The 17,862-nt window shown below is 45.1% G+C and overlaps 1 protein-coding gene across 9 annotated transcripts in view; it reads right to left on the minus strand.

Annotated features, from left to right (window-relative positions):
* Positions 1-17,862, minus strand: part of NEDD4L (NEDD4 like E3 ubiquitin protein ligase) — a 103,711-nt gene that overhangs the window by 34,276 nt on the left and 51,573 nt on the right. For 4 of the 9 annotated variants that reach the window (XM_069001523.1, XM_069001522.1, XM_069001524.1 and 1 more), the window contains exon 5: positions 16,851-16,904. In XM_069001523.1, coding sequence (XP_068857624.1) covers positions 16,851-16,904 — 54 coding nt within the window. Of the gene's footprint in view, positions 1-12,504; positions 14,693-16,850; positions 16,905-17,862 lie in introns of those variants that run through there. The other 5 variants (XM_069001517.1, XM_069001520.1, XM_069001518.1 and 2 more) reach the window with 5 other exon arrangements.

The following is a 17,862-nucleotide window of genomic DNA, read 5'->3' on the forward strand; positions in this document are numbered from 1 at the left end:
ACCTTCCCCTGCCCACTCCATGCACTTTCTGTCACGGCAGGAGAAGGGCACCGCTCCAAGAACAGTTTTCCAAAGAACTCTGGCTGAGACTCTTTGCTCAGAGCCCTCAAGCCACCTTCCTTACCCGAGTTACAGAGCCAGAACATAATGGAAGAAAGTAACAGACTCATATCAAGTTTGGGAAATGCTGCTCTTCAAAAGAGCAAAGAAACGTGTTTTATGAAGCAGCAGCAAAGTACATCGAGTACGTGCAGAGCTGCAGCACGCGGTGTGTAACACAAACACCTGCATACTTCTTGACAGCTGAGGAGTTAAAAGGTACAGAATTTCAAAAACCATGGCATTCCAAGATGAGAAACTGTAGATGTGAGGCCAGCTTGGTAAAGCCAGCAAGCAAAATGAAGGCAGGTTTACAGCAGGAGGATTGTTCCAAGGAAGGGGGGGCTGGTGGCTCTCCAAAGCACAAACAGCTGCATTTTACTACTTGGAACCTGCACAGAGGTCCCCAAATTCTTCATTTGCTCAGCCTCATCCTTGGCATTGCTCCCGCCTGGGGGGGGGGGTGCCCAGAGCACACTGCAGCACTACGTGCTCCTGCAGAGCAAACGCGGCTGCCCCACAGCGCCCCTGAAACCCAAAGACTCCCAGCAAAAGCATTCCCAGAGGGAAGGGCACCTAGAGCTAGGACCTGCTCCTGCAGATCCTGGCAAGCAGGTGATGGAGGCTGGGGAAGCTCTGCTATGCTGTGCAGCACTGAGCAGAACAAAAGGGGTATAATTAGCTGGCAAATTGCTCATTAATGTTGTCTTGCTGCAGACACCACGAACTATTCAAACAACAGACCTCTTATTGTCTCCACTGCCATTTTTTCCTCTCTCCTCTGCACTAATCTAATCCCACCTTTTCCTTCTGCTCAAAGAAATGTCCTACTTTCTCTGCTTCTTTTTCTCATCAACAGCAGTTCAGATTTTTGGATATATTCAGACTTTTGGATTCCACTATACATCTGTCACGAGCAATTTTTCTGTGTGCTTTCTTGGCAGAAAGCAATTAATAAATACAACCCTCAGAAAAGCCAAGTACTGTAAGACTAGAAGTGCTCCAGTGTGCTAGGGGGATTTGTATTCCCCCTAAAGCTATTCCACTGCTTCTAATATATCCCGGAGAACTACAGCAACTGAGATCTGAAGGACCTGAGATGCAGAATATATGCAGCTCTTGCAAGTGTGCTGGAAGATGAGCAGCAGGATAGCTGGTTTTAACAGGAAGGTTAAAAATGGTCATCACCTTCTTTGAGAACACTTTCACCTCCTCTTGCTTCTTGAAGAAGGCAGCTGAGAAAGAAGAAAAATGTTCGGACTGTGACTTCTGTGGGAATTGAACAGAGATGAAACTGAAGAAATCCATAATCTCTCTCTTAAAATCAGTCAAAAATGGAACTACTGTTTTTAATAAACAGCTTGAAAAATAGAGGGATCAGTGGTGCATCACTTCCAGAGGCATAACGTGTATAAATTTTGCACAGACACGCTGAGTAAGCAAAACCATGCACTTTGGAAATTTTCTAAGTACTGATTCTTCTCTCTGCAGCTCTTCCATGATTCTGGTCAAATTTACTGGCATTCTTCATAAAAATTAGAATAATTCTCAAGTCAAGAACTCTGCAGAAAAGAACTGCTCCTGAAGAACAATGAAATTTTACTCATCGATCGTACCCATCACACAGACGTGACATCCTTCATTACTGAGCACTATTCCTGAATTTGCTCTCCTTGATATGTACACTGCTTATTACACAGCAGCACTAAAATAATATAAAATGACTCATGACGAAGTAGAAGTCCTCAGTTTTCCATTCAGCAGAGACACTAATTTCTGCCATTCCACCCTCTCCTTATCCACACCACGCACTGGGGCATCAGCCACTCCCAACAGCTCAGTGCAGCCTCAAACACCCGCAGTAATCCCCACTGTAACTTGAGCATGACACCCCAAGCTCACAGGACCAGGGACAGTTTGGAACCAAATGTTTATCTGACCCCTCATGAACCCCCAATAAAACCCTTGGGGGCACACCAACAACAGCTCACATTTATACAAGCTGTGATTCCCATGCCAGTGTGGTGGTTGTGTCCAGCTCACAAAGTGAGCTCCCTGTGTGCTGAGCTGAACGTGTGTCTGGGGAAGCTGAGGGTGCACATCTTTATTAGCAACAGTCCAGAAAACTGCAGTTTAAGTTAACCTCAGTAATAATGTAGGATTAGGCCTTTGTTTAAAAATGACATCCTAAAACTGCAGCAGTGCTGTGAAAACTCTGCTCTCCCCAACAGCGTGCGAGTGCCCTATAAATTGCCAGGGATGACCGGGAGCAGCAGCCCCAGGCAGCACCTTTGCCAAGTGTCCAGCTCTGTTACATCAGGAGCATCACCACGCTTTTCTGGATCATGATGCAGTGCTTTAGGTATGTGGGCTGAGGTTAAACAACAGAGAAGCGGTGGTAGGGAAATCAAAGTCGTGAAAGGCTCTGCAGGCAGGGAAATGAGATTGCTGGAATGGAATCGGGGAAGGCATGCTGACATTTATTCAGCCTGAATTTTCTAAAGGTACTAAGTACGTTCTTTCAACTGGCTGATCCCAGCAGCACTTATACTCAAGAAGGCATTAGGCCTGGCAATATGTGACATCCTATTTTTGCTTTAATGATTTTCCTAATGTTACGGAAAAAACCAAGATCCACTCTAAGAATTCTAAAGGCCACTTTTTTGTGACACGAGACTGTGTTCTGCTGGGTAATAATCAGGATCTTGAGGGGAAACGTGGCTGTGCCCTGACCAGAACAGTAAGGTACTTCATGCTTAGGCCACCGACATGCTAATTAGTGGACATTAACTAGTCCTAATTTCTGAAAATTAATCATCGTTTACACCTACACATGTTCAAGATCTTTTTCTTTGCTGAGACCAAGAACCCTCACACCTCAATCTTCAAGGTTAGAAACAATACATTTGTTTGTAACAGAAAGGAGAGCCAAGATTACATTGACTAGTTCATGTGGATCAGTCACTAATATTTGCTGCCAGATTTTTTATGGTGGGTAATTTAAATTGCAGTCAGCTAAAAATCCAGTGGGTAACTGGTAATATGAACTCTCTGGGTGAAAAATAAAGAACACAGGAAAAAGCTTGAAAAGTTTGTTACACACATTTTTTTTTGTAAATCTGTTTGTATTCTGGAATTCTGCACAATGATTTGATTAGAGCCAAACCCAGAAAAGCCAGAACTCCAGCACTATCTGCTGCAAATGTCTGGTCAGAACTGCTAATCCCCATCAAATTCAGGAGCAGAACAAAAGGCAAGGAAGAGCTCTGTTCAGCTCCAAGCTCCCAGGAACCCTCTCCAGGAGCCTGCCTGTGCTGGGCAGGGAACACACGGTGCCAACTCCCACATCAGCTCCGTGGAGAATGGAGCCGGCGCTGCCAACTGGCGGCTCCACATTCTTTCCTCCCTCCTCTTCCCGCATCTGTTTTGGCTGCACCTGGCACAAGGAACCCAAGTGATGTCAGCTGCCCAATCTGGCCCTCTGGAACTCACTGCTGGAGACACAAACACTGCCCAGCACAGCCAGCTCGGCACCTGGGGGCACGAGGAACCGTCCCGCCTGCTTCGGCTGCCATCCCCTCCCGGGCCTTCCTGAGCAGTGGCAGGGAACTGTCAGGAAAAAACAGGCATGACTGAGACATTTCAAAGAGATCAGGTCCTTCAGTGGGATAAAGATGCATCAATTCAATGGGAAATGAAAGTATTTTACATTTTTATGTATAGGCTGGCAAAAGTTGGGCAGTTGGTTAATTGCACTGAATTCTTAAGATTTACAAGCTTAGACAGGGGGGGCAACCAAAGCCCCTACAGAAACCCTTCTCCCCCCTCCTCTTTTTAATTTAACCTTAGTTAAGGGACAACAAATACCCAAACCCCAACACAATGCATGATTAATTCCCTAAGAAAAAAACACTGTGAGGTTAACTGGGGGGATGGCAAGAGCAAGAGTAGATTGATTTCAGCTCTCTCACTAAATATAAAGCAGGTATAAGGTTTGCTTCCTTTAAGATATTTGCATTAGGGTGCTGTTGCAAGGCCAAAAAGATATTAAAGAATGGTGACATCAGACCAAAACAAATCTATTAAAACCAGTTCCCACAGTGAAATGGTTCATGGAAGGTTTTCCCTACTCAGCCAGTGTGCCATTCCCCACATTTGCAAACAACAAAAAAATTGTATTTCACTTGCTCAGTTAAGATCAGATATTTTTACACAGTAAATTAAAAACATGTAGTAGATCTCAAATAATGTCCCTATGAATTAAGTGATTTCTGAAAACCTCTTTTTCATTCTTCATGTGTTACTAAACCCTTTCAGAAATTGCTGGTATCCAGCCTCACATCAGAGACAAGGCAACCGCTCAAAAAGGGAAATATCATTTATTTCATTATGCAATTTTTATGCACAGAGCTGACTCACAAAAGTATATTTAGGCCCTGGATAACATCCAAGCTAATAATTAATTATGTTTTAAACTACTTGATGTGTAATTCCTAATACTTCTCATTTTACCTGTTCTTTTTTAATGCTGTAGCTGTGACTGCACACCACTGACTGGTGAGCAAAAAGGGCAGAAACAAGGAGAGACACTGACTATTCAATGGACACAGGGTAAGAGACAGAAGCAACCACAGAGTTGGCATCAGATTTGTTTTCTAAAATTCATGATCAGAAGATTAGTCTTTAAATAAAACATCTTCGAGGTACTTGCTGAACAACAATCTCACAGTACTGTTCATCCTGGAATCAGGAGAAAATCTTCAACATACTTCCAAATGCAATTCAATAGAGTAAGCAAATATTCAGTACATAGCCATCTCACTGCCACAGAACCAGCAAAACCTGCCTTTGCAAAGGGGTACCAGCCCCAGGAACACCAGGAAAACGCAGATGGATTTGCAGATTTTCCTTCCCTGATGGCTGCCATGCAAATAGAAGCAACCTTTTGGGAGCACAGACTGTCCTTCCAGATGCAAACCGTCCTGAGCACATTCCCTTCCTTTGGCAGCACTCCTGCACAACACTCTTTCCCACACAGGCATGGTCAAACAAAGCTCAGTTTACAGCTCAGAAGGGTTTGGATCTTCCTTTCCCCTTTGTCCACAGGGATGAACGACAACACTCAAGACAAAGCTGACAGATACGTCAGGCCGTGGACATCCAGAGCTGAATCTCTCTCTTACTGAAGATAAAACTCACCTTACAACAAAGTTGTAAAAATTCTTCTCTAGAATCCATAAAATACAGCCTGGAAGTTGCTATTTCCAACCCAGGCTGAAAGGGAAGCTGCAGCTTTCCACCAGAGCACCGACAGCTCTGGACTCACACTACAGAACACGGTGCAGTTTTTATTTTATTTGAACAACTCATCTCACTCCTTTGCCTTCAGCTCTGGAACTAGCTTCTCCCACACACCCTTTTAATTTTTTCATTCCTTTTGGAGACAAAAACCCTCCTGGTCATCATGCTGGTTTAATTAATTTATTTTTCTGTACATAACTGCTGACTTTTGGGAGCTCCCAGTGCCATTCCGGTAGATGAAAAGATGGATAAAAGCATGGGACTTCAGATGAAGAGATGCAGTAATAAATTTTACAATGAGATTTAATCTGGAAACTAACTACACAGGGTAGATTTAGCTTTGGAATAGCTGCTGAAATAGAAACTTCAGTTCACGTGCACAACTTCTGTTCTGTTTATGTGTACAAAACATGCATATTCCGAAACTCATCATTACTTGACAGCTTTTCTCAAATAGAAAACCAGCTGAACAGCACAAAAAGCAATCAAGACTCTCTGTCTGGTTTCTTATCTGTAATTTTCTGTGGCTAGATCTGCACCAAGGCAGCTCTGGCTGGCACCTGCAGCGTTAAACCCGTGTCAGCATTTCCATTATAAATTCTCCACTTTAGAGATTGCTGTGTACCCAAACTCACATATAGTTTTTCCATGCAGGAGCAAAGAGTTTATTACTGCTATTTTAAAAAGTGATACTTTTTCCATCTCTGCTGCTCAGAGTTTCATCCTGGTTTCTTCACAGAGAAATACCAACAGATACAGTTTTCAGGGAGAAAAAAGAAAAATGCTTGACACAAAATTCAGAATAGTTTCCTAGGGAGCTCTGGGAATGTGGAGGGATGAGGTAAAAAGACAGCACTGCCAATTCTTGACTCTCTGAAACCTTACTAAAATTACAGATGAGTTTCTTGATTCTGCAAGCTAATTTACATGATCTGCCATGAATTATTTGTCCTCTGCTCATAGGAGATGAAAAAAACCACCAAAATTTATTCAGGTCCTTGGTACTTCCCATCTTGAAAACCAGCTCCTGCTCTGCCTGGGTTTGAGTGTGCCCACCTGCCCCCTCCCCAACAGCCAGAGTGGTTCAGAACAGACCTGCAAGTTGATGGACACTAGAATTAAGAAGAGGGGCATGTGATTTCTCATTGAGGAGCGAAGAACTGATTTTGTCCTTAACAGAAAAGCTAAAGAGACCCAAGGGATGGAATTCATCATCCTCTATCTGCAGCTGTCAACAAAGTCCTTATCTGCAGAGAGCAGAGGCTCTCCAGAAGGTGATCTGCACTCCTTGCAGAGCAAGTGGAGAGCCAGGAAATTCACAGCACTATTCATTTAAACCATTTAAACCTCCAGCTAAGGCCACATGAATTATTTTCTAGAAATGCCTGTTAGAATCCAGGCAGCAACCCCTGAAGTAGGACTGCAAGCTCAGATATGTGCAATCCAGAAGGAAAAGCCCTTGAGCTGCTTCAGTCCTGTGCAGCTCTGAGGAGAAAGCAGCCCCTGGATGGTGCCCAGCACCTGCCACACACCTGCCTCCCAAGAATGTCAGAGCGCAGGTGAGCTGTACCAATCCAGCCGGCCTGGAAGGGACATGCTGACAGAAGGAAGACCTGGAGTACTGCATACAGATTAGGGTTCTCAGTGAAAGAAAGATGTGCACCTGTTGGAGTGGGTCCAGAGGAGGCCATGGAGATGCCCCAAGGCCTGGAGCCCCTCTGCTCTGGAGCCAGGCTGGGAGAGCTGGGGGTGTTCACCTGGAGAAGAGAAGGCTCCAGGGAGACCTCGGAGCCCTTTCCAGTGCCTAAAGAGGGCCTACAAAAAGGTGTGAGAGCAACTTTTTACAGAGTTACACAGTGATAGGGCAAGGGGGGATTGTTTTAAACTAAAAGGGGAGAGATTTAGATCAGATACTAGGCAGAAATTCTCTACTCAAGAGGGTGGTGAGACTGGCACAGGTTGCCCAGAGAAGCTGTGGCTGCCCCTGGATCCCTGGAAGTGTGCAAGGACAGGCTGGACAGGACTTGGAGCAGCCTGGGACAGTGGAAGGTGTCCCTGCCTGTGGCAGGATGAACTTTAAAGTCCCTTCCAACCCAAACCACCCTGATTCTTAGCAAGTCTCCAAAGACCAGTTTGCTTTCACTCTGCATGTCAGATCCTAATGGAGTAACTGCTGCTTCCTATCATCCACAGTGAAACAGGCCAGGCAGATAAGCAGTTAGATACAAGTTCCTTAGGAACAGGATTTGTCCCATTTTTATCTATTTATTCCTTGGACTTGGCAGACATTTAGACTTGGGGTTCAGGAACCATACGTGAACCCACACCAACTCAACTCCTAAAAGCGTACCGGCGGGGGACCAGCGTCTCTGGACATCAGGAGATGAATGATTTAAATTAAGAGCTGAACACTGTTGGTGACTGACCACGGGAGTGGCACAGGCAAGAAGGGCAACACTAGAGGAGAAAACCAAGATCCCTCCCTAAACTGCATTAACCACCAAATAACAGTCACCTCTGGTCATGGTGATTTGAAGGGGTGAAAATTCCTTTTTGTTTTATTGAATCAATGAAGATTCCCATCAGTTTTCCTTGTGCTGATCAGCAAAACACAAAGCATTTGGTGTCTTGTAATAACTCAGGAAAGAGCCAGAGCTTACTCTGAAACATAGACATTTATTTATTTTTAATCACACTGTTCACTTTATGTACTAAAGTAGAAAAACAGAGTATTAACCTGGAACTGAATTTCATACCAACCAAAATATCTCTCTTACTTTGCAAATGACACTAGTGAAAAACTTGAACCACGTTGTTACTGCACTGCCCTTTCAATTGTCCCCAGAGGCAGTGCTTTAAAAATGACGGCTGAGCACAGGGCCAGCACAGCCATGTGCTGCCTCATCACTCCAGCTGGATGAGCCATGGGGTGCAACTGCTTGTTACGGAATTCTTCCTTTCCAACCCACTGGATCCAAGAAAGACAAGAAATTGGAAACACATGGATAAGGACAGAGAATGCTGTCCCCAAGGCTTCCATATCATAAACTATGAATATCTTGGAGCATAGCATGTCAAAAGCTTTTGACCCAAATCAGGCTAACAGTAAACACCAATGTCTAGGGTGAGTTATTAGGCATGTTTTCCCTTTCGTTTGACAATATGTGATACAGTACGTCACGATCACATCCCTTTCCTGACAGTTCCTGACTACATCCACAGCTGATGGGCCAGCTAGACAGCCTTTTCTGCAGGAAGAATCTGCACGCACTCCTGAACAGAACTCCCTGTAGAGCTGATGTCAACCACAGTCCAGCCAAGGCAGAAATCCTGCAGGACACTTTCCCTGTGCAAGAAAGTCTACAGAAGTGCTGAGTTCTTTAGACATTTCTAATACTGGACAGGGCAGAAACATGCGTATTTTATATACTCATGACTTAACATTAGCTATACTATGTTCATAACATACTACACTGGACACCAGAAAACCGTCCCCAGCAGCTCCTCTAAGTCCATCAGCAAAACCCACTGACCTACTTTCTCTTAGGTCAAACTCACAAATAGACAAACCTCAACATGAATAAACTGATTCCACTCACAGGTCTCACAGTGAGATAGAAAAGAGGATGGTTCCAGGTTTTAAACTTGCCTTGTAGTAGTGATTTTCTGCATGAATTGCTATCTATTCTTTCCAATGTTTTGCCCTGGTAGAAGTCTTTTCCAAACCACAGGATGTCACAAAGGTAGAAAGGGGTTACCAGCAACCTTTTTGTGCTGAAGGGGTGTCACTGAAACCAACAAAAATGGGGAGTGGAATGAAAGGACTAAGAAAGCATCCATCCCCTCTAGAAAAATAAACTGTCAAAATCCACTGTGCATAGAATACATTATGATATGACTCTGAAAAAGAGTAAATGTTTTTCCTCATCTCCATTGCAGTCATGTAATTGTCAGAGAAGGACTCCAGCAAACACAGCTTTTCCCCTACACAGCTTTGTTAACAGCAGCTGGCTCTGCTCTGGGTGATAAAAATGACCTCTGACCACCACTGGCACATCTCAAGTCGAGCAAGGCATGTCCAGGGATGTCACAGCCCTTGGGAGTGGCAGAGCCTGGGAGCAGCATTTGCAGTACCTTAATTCCACTGAGTTCCACATTCTTCAAATTAATTTTTTAACCACTTCCATGGAGTCTGTATGAAAGCCATCATGTGCATGGCACATGTTCACCCAATCGTGCTTCCACTTTGATAGAAAGGAAGTGTTGCCAGAGCAGCATTTTAGCCAGAGTTCAGGCAGTCAGTCTCTGGTTTGCCATGACAGCTGGGACGAGGCAGCCACCTTTGGTGTCCCCACACCGGACTGCCAGGTACCCTGCAATGCAGCACTCTGGCCTTTGTGACTGCTGAACTGCCTTCACCAGAGGATCCCAGGATGGGGTGGGTTGCAAGGGATCATCTTGTTCCAGCCCTCTGCCATGGGCAGGGATAGCTTCCACTAGAGGAAGGTTCCCATCCCCTTATCTGAGCTTGCTCTTTTTGGTTTATGCATCACAATCCCAGCTGGGATCTTTGGAGAATAAATAGATTCTCTGTACTTTCATAACAATATTTATTCTAAAATTATTTCTAAGAAAGGAGAGGAAGAGCTGAGCTGTGAGAAATGCAGGCTTGCAGAACGCAGAGGTGCCGCTTCTGTTTGTTTACTAAATATAATTCAGTCCTACTCCTGCAACACTGTTACGGCACGTTGTATTTTGCTCACAAAGATGCCTTTGTCAGCTCTCTCCAACAGTTGTCCAATACATTTTTGAAATGTTTCCCCACAAATCCAGCTCTGCACTCACAGTCCCCAATGATAAACAACAGCAATATGTGGGATATGCACAGTGCACAGACATTCTATTGCATGGAATATAAAAAATCAGAGCAGGCAAAAGAATTTGCAACAAGGCTCCCAAATAAAATTTTTCCCAGTTTGACGTGAGCTCTGCCTTTACTTAATATTTTACTCTGCCTGGTAATGAAAGACATCCTGCCTGCCCCAAAGCACTTGTCTAAAAGAGCAGATATTTGAAAGGTCACAACCACTCGGAGCAGCAGGACTGCAGACGCCCGCTCAGATGTTTGCTCTGAGATAAATCAGGCTGCAGCAGCTGCTGCTCCCAGCCCTGGCCCAGGCCCTATATCAATCACATACACATAAACTTCTTGCACTGGGACACACCACCATTATTTTTTCATGCTATCAACTGTAAACCATGGCAACCTCTTCCCTCAGCTTAAGAAATCAGATATTTCAGGCATTCCTGATACTCACATCACAGATCTTCCAAACAAACTTCTGTGGGACAGATTAAAAATGGCACCTTAACAAGGAATGTTCTGTGGTCAAAAAATACAACAAAACTTGCACCAAAACGCTTCCCTTCCCCACACTACCCATGGCATCCTGCCCAGTCCATCACCTCTACCCACAGTACTTCTGCATTTACTACAAAGATGAGAAACACCACAAAAAAGGTTTAAGTTTCAATTAGTTCTTTTCCTTTGAGAGTTTTTGCCCTGCAGGATACAGTGCCACGTGGGCTGAGTGCCTCTGTGCCTGCCATGCTGCATGGCTGCCTCAATCCATTCCTCATGGTCGCTCAAACCAAGAGCACGGAGGAACAAATTTCCTCATTCTCCTCTAGAAACACAGAAGCATGTCTTTGGTAAGGGAATCGTTACTACAGGGGGTTGAAAGCAGGGACTTTGTGGGGGAGATCCTTTAGGAAAATGAGAACTGCTGCACAGACCCCAGGGCACATCTCTGCAAACCTCTGCTGCCTCTGTGCTAGGTCTGGCATCCCACAGCTACTTATAGAACTGGCTGTGGTGGGTCTCCATGAACAGCTGATCTTGGAGAGGAACAACGGATAATAAATAGAAAAGGGAAAATCAGGCACACTTTTTTCTGCTCCCTGATGTGTCCTGGAACCAAACCTGTACCAGCAAGGGATTTCTTTTTATTTTACTCTTTTGAAGAGCTCCAAAGAAGGTTATACCAGAAAAACACGGAGCTCATAAGCTTTTTGCATGGGAAAGCTGCAGAGTCACCCCTGGCCTTGCTGCAGGGAGCAGCTGTCCCTGTGCTGCATTTCAGTGCCTGAGAGCACAGGAGCCATGGAGCCTGAAATCTCCTCGGTGACTGTGCCACAGCTGGAGCCAGAGCTCGCTATGCTAAATACAGCATCTCTGAGCTGGGAACTCGAGTGGGCCGTGTTGGATTGCACAGCAAAGCAATTTAAGCAAATGACTAATCTAAACCCTTCAGTTTCGTTCCTACTTTGGGCTTTGAAAAAGTGGCTGGAAAACATCAACCATCAATCCTCACCCACTGTAACAAAGCAAACACAGGAGATTAATTTTGCCATCCTAACACCAAATCAAGGCAAATCCAAACAAGACTGTTTACTGAGCTGTGCCAAGCCACTTGGACTTGGATCAGGACTTGTGGCATACAAAAAGTATGACATGTTCCTCACTTCCAGAAGGAGGAGAAAAAAAAATTACTATAACAAAGATTATTTTTTTCCCCAGACTTCTTGGTACCTTAACTAAGCCAGTATTTTGATTTAAACTACCCTAAGATTCCCACAGTCTCAGCAACTATTTCATTACAATACAAATTTTTAAAGTGTATAGAGGTACACGTGTGTTCATCACACTTAGAAAGTGCCAAAGTACTTGTTTTTAAAACCAAGACTGCATGAATAGTTCTTCATGCAGCAAGGTCTCAGCCAACTAAACTAACAGGAACACTTAATTTGCTATTTGAAGGCTCTGATTTTAAAAAATCTTTCCAGCTGACGTAACAGTGAATTAAGAAACATGTGACAGTAAGATCTGAAAATATTACACTGGATGTAATCATAACTGAGAGCAAAGTTACATTAGATTAGAAATAAAGATGATTTGTGGCTAGCTCCAGAGAAATGCAGAACATTCCAGCACTAACAATGGAAGCGCTGCAGTTGGCTCTAGTCTGGCAGCCTTTGTAAGGCAATCCGTGTTTTACCAGCACACGTACTTTACCAGCACAGCACACTCAGCATTGTACTTACTGCAGTGCCGGCTGCTGTAGGACCAGGGGTGCTGTGACCCTCTTTACCAACACCCTGACTTTGTTCTTCAGGCCCACGTGTGACAAGAATCCTGAAGTGCTGCTGCCTCGTGTTTTGATCTGGTCTGATTTTAAACAAGCATCCCTGCCCTTGAGGCATCCGCTCTACTGAATTGCTTCTAGGTATTTCTGCCCTGTTCCTGCCGTTTCCAGGCAGTTCAGAATTCAGCCCATCAGCTATGGGGCTAATTGCTTCTGCTGGTGGCTGGACAGGGTAGGAAGTACTCCTTTCCAGCCGTATCCGAGGGTACCTGACCAATCTGTCCCCTTTTGTTCCAGTAAAGCCAAAGTTACATCCACCTCCTGCGCCTGTACCACTTGTCTGTGGCTGCTGTAACTGGAGAACAAAGAACTTTTTCCCTGAATTTGCTGACTGATCCGGCACATGCTGCAGGGACCAACGCCGGGGTTCAGGGGTGGGAGCGTTATTTGGAGCCTCAGGACCAAAGGGAAGTAGAGTAACTTGAGGCACATCCGCACTCGAGGCCCGATGCTGAATCCTCACACCACTTATGTTTAAACCTGAAGCCGCTTCACCTGCTTCTTCTCGTTGGGCAGCCAGCGGAGCCTCCTCACTCTGGTTATTAGTAGGAATACTACGAAATACTCTACGGTTACAGGAAACAGTTCCATCTGTCTGTTGCCCCAACTCTTCCATCGGCCTGGGTGGAGAACTTTCAGGAGTCACCTGCGGACTGCTCGGAGAAGAGTGGTTTTCAACAGGGGATGCATAATGCTCCCTGAAGTCCGAGAATTTACAGGGAAGCGTCTCCTCCGGAGATTCCAGGGCTGTGCACTCGTCGGTGCAGCCGTTGGCAGCTTTGCGCTGGAGCGAGATCTGCATGGACGAGCTCCTGGTGGGGCGCGTGTCGATGCCGTTCAGCAGCTGCGGGATAAACATGGATGTGCTCCTTTTCAAGGAGCCCACTTCTTGCAAATCTCCGTCACCACCGTAATCCGCTCCGTGCCGCGAGAACGCATGAGGGCTGCTTCTTCTCGGCAAGGTGTGGAATGCCATGAAAAAGTCATCTTCTCTCTCCCGGGCAAGGATCTCCGATTCAGGGGCTGTGTTGCTTCTCCCAGAGCCAAAATGAAACCGCAGCCGATGGGCCATGGTTTTACAGAGAGGGGAAAAGGAGAGGGAGAACAGCAACAATTCAGGCACTGCCAGAAGTTAAAAACCAAAGACATAAACTCCAAGAAAAAGTGTCCCATCTGCCAAACGGTTAGCACTGCAGCCCTGGGAGCGACAGATAGCAGAAATAGCCCAAGTGGCAAGCAGCATTCCAGGCATGATTGGGCAGGAGCAGTCAGCGCTCCTACACACACGGTGACATAGGGTAGGATGGTGGGAGTCACGTGGCCTGGTTCCCCCTCTCCAATGTAAGCGTGTGGGGAGTTTGTTTTTTCCTTTTTTTTTTTTATGCCAGCAAGAGCCTGAAACAGCACCTTCCCAGCTGCTCCTTTTCCATCAGGGAGGAGCGGCCCCAGCGGGACAGCTCTCGCAGCTGACTGAGGCAGCAAACACACTCAGCACTGCTATAAATCTAAACCACATCAGATTCACACGGCACACTTGGAGAAAGCACTCAGAAAAATGTAACTACAACAAAAACACTTCCATTTTGTGTTAAAAGTTTAAGTCAACACCACATGCAAATGAGGACAATTCTTTCAAGCATAACATTTTGGTGCGTTACAGATCTGGGCTGTCATGGCAGAAGAGGAATAAATATAGCATGGTTATGTTTTCAATTTTAACCATGCTCATAACACAATTAAGCAACAAACTTTTTCCCTTTAAAAAGCCCCAGCAGCAATATAACCTGCACTGCTCTTTGAGTAACTACAAACAAAGCAACCATACCTATGGCAAAGATCTCTCACACAGTAAAACCAGCAGAAATGTGCAGGACAGCAGGACACAAAGCTCCTTTTCCAGATTTACCAGGCAGTACAGGTGAGGGAAAAGCAGAGCTGGGTGTTGCATGCCCATTTGTACTGATTTGTCTCAGACCCTGCACAGAACTGCCCGCTCCTGGCTGGCCTCCAGTGAGGGAGTCAGCAATGCCACCACACGTGGCACTGCCGGCACGGAGCACAGTTACGCTCTCTGAGAGCCAGAAGAGCTCAGGAGAAAGACAGGCAGACAGGATACACCAGAACATGAACCAGTCACCGTAAGTCGGCTCTGCTACAGAAAGATACTCAGTGCCCTGAGGGCACTCACACGTGAAGGGTGCGTGCACTTCTTAGCACATACCAGAAAAGAAACTGGTTAACCGTAAGCGCAGCACCATCTCAGCGCCTGGACAGCTGTTCCCTGCAAGAACTGGAAAGCCTAAATCTTGTCAACAGCTCTGAAAATCTTTATGTGGCAGGTCAGTCCTCTGCCTAGACAACTGAAATCCACTTGCAAGCAGCTTGCTTTCAAAAGCCAGAAAATTACCAATCCCAAGAGCAATGGCAGCTCAAACTGATCAAACTGCCAGCAGCCAGCACAATCCCCCATTGTTTTATGTGGATTATGAGCCACAACAAAAATGTGACTAGCTTCCACACAGCAATGGTCCTGGAGATTGCCTTGCAGAAGCACAGGTGTTGGTATTATTTCATCTTATTTTTCAGCTAAAACATATTACTCAAGAACACATTCTCTGCACCCAAAATGAAGCTGCATCACATTTACTCTGTTGAGACTGGGGAACAGAAAGGCAAGGACACCTGCAGAGAGTGTGCTTTGGTAATTTGGGAAGCAGGAACAAAGTCCTTCCAATAAGAGCCATTTAAGTATTGACAATAAGTATGTCAGAGTAAAGCCAAAATAATCAGTTCAGTGTCTCCTCATTCTACAAACACAACCTGATGGGAGCCTGCTACTCCAAACCCCCCAAAGCAGTTGCCTTGCCATAGGCCTCCTGGAAGGAAAGCAATGGCTCCTAACCCCAGGTGCTGCCTTGGCCAGGAGGTTCCAAGCCCAAGGACAGACTGACTTTGGAGGTAGGACCAGAAAGAGAACACACACAAATTGGTTCAACAATAAAAAGTGCTGAAACTGCCAGGGTAAGGCCAGTACTGCACACCCAAACTTGAAAACCCAAAGGAACATGTCTGAAATGGGTATCCCAAACCTGTCATTCCCCAGCTGTCACTGCATACAAATTTTTCCTCTAACCCATGTCCCCGTTCCCATGGCACCTTTGCGTTCCAATGGCACGTGGCAGTTTGAACAGTGCAAGTGGTCATTTATGATCATTATATACAAATAAATACGCTCCCAGTCAGCCCACTGTAGAGGCACAGTGCCACTGGTTCACCAATTTACTTCCTCCTGAGGAAAGATCGAGTCATTTGGCTTCCAAGTCCTCTTTCTCCCCAGATTACTGCTTGTGTGGTTTCCTTTTTATTTACTAGCAAGACAGAAGGCAAGAACCTGTTTGCTGAAGACAGACGTTTTTACACTGGGTTTTTTAAAATGAAAGTATCTTTGCAACTCTGATCCTAATTTTCAGAAAGTAAACAAGTTTAGTAAAGGTTGTACCGCCCCCAGCCCAGAGAACATTAATTCCTGAGCTCATGAACAGAGAGATGGTGTTACAATGTTTAAAAGGTAAACCCCCCAAGAGCCATCCACCAGTGTGCCACTGCACTGGCATGTTTAACCCCAGGTGTACAGAGAACACTGTCACTTATCCCATGAATCATAACTACAACAAAAGCAAGCAGAAGTCAGAGGTGAAAAGCCTCCTCCAGAAGAGCTACTGTATTGGCCAAATGCAGGCAGACTAAACCCACTAACAACATGTGAGCATTGTGAGGCAGAGAACTGAAACCCAACAGAGCATCATTCTGCCACGACCTCAAACCTTCACATGTGCATTGTGAGCACAAGGCGCAGCTCTGGTAACCACCCCCCAAAGCAAGATGCAGAAGCATTAAAGGACTACAAAGGCAAACTAAAATGGTCAGGGGCTGAAGGAGCTGCTTTATCAGCGACTAAAGTCAGGACTTAATTGCTTTGCAGTGGAGAGGCCTACAGAAGGACAGAGTGAGGGTTTTGCAGTCAGAGGGCTGGGTGAGGAGGACTATTTTGGTCTGACCCAGCAGGGCACTACTTTAGTGCCCTTTTAGTCCCAAACCCAAATGGTTTTTATGCATCTATCCGCATTTCTTGGCACGCTCACTGAAACAACAGACTAAAGACACCTTTAAACTGTGTTGTATTTCCATCAGCTGCGGCACACAGAGCCTTGTGATCGGTGTAACACAACCAAGACAAGCACTCACCAGTCTGTTTTCATCAAACACCTCGAACAGGAGCCGATGGTTGGTTGGGTTTACCTGGGAGAAAATCCAAATGTCACTGGAAGTTCAGTAGCTGGACAATAACAGTATCTGGGTACAAGCTCAGGCAGCAATTAAACCAAGGCAACCAGGACAGGACTAACAGCTCTGATGTAAATCTTTACTTAAAACTGGAGCACCAGAACCTTGCAGCAACAAGGAAGAGCCTGGCAGTTGACATGAAAGCTTTCATCTGCTGTGCTCAGTTACTGCATTTCCCTGGCAGAGGACCCCCAGTCCCAGGCTGGACAGACTATCAGGGCTCCTTCCCTGAGTGATTGATTGATTTACAAGGAGCAGAGTTTTGCTGCATTTCCTTCAGAATTTCACATTCAGATATGTTTCTGACTGTCCATCGCTCACCATTCTCTAACCCATTTAGCATACATGGTCTTGGAACACTCAACAGAAGTCTCCCCAACACCTGAAAACAGCAAATATACCTCCAGAGTGTTATTTGCATTTACTTAAATTGAAGCAGAAAGACTGCCAACATTTAAACGGACAAAAACAAACATAAAAAGAACTCTGTCAGGAAGACAAAACAGCTGCTATTCAACAACAAAAAGTTTTATAGTGCTTGATCCAGTTGATATATTTTTTCAGAAAGCCTTTACAAGCCAGGTTACTATGACCAGCACATTTAATTAAGAAAATTTAGAAATAATATACCACGATGCACTACTAATTCTATGGGCTGGCGATGGACTTGCCAGTTTTGAGAAAATCAGAGAACTGTGACACAAAAAATAGGGTCTAAATTACTTGATAGGTCCCATTATTGCTTAGGACTTTCAAGATGTTTTAACAGAGCTTCTATGAACCATACCAGAGGTTTTGCAGCACTTTTGTGCATTCCCTTTCCCTGAGATTTTAGAGTTGTATTACTTAGCTGCAAAACCAAGAAAAGCTGTTTGGTACATGTGTACAAATAAGCATTCCCCATGAACTGAGG

Source organism: Aphelocoma coerulescens (assembly GCF_041296385.1).
Source record: "Aphelocoma coerulescens isolate FSJ_1873_10779 chromosome Z unlocalized genomic scaffold, UR_Acoe_1.0 ChrZ, whole genome shotgun sequence".
Taxonomy (NCBI): Eukaryota; Metazoa; Chordata; class Aves; order Passeriformes; family Corvidae; genus Aphelocoma; species Aphelocoma coerulescens.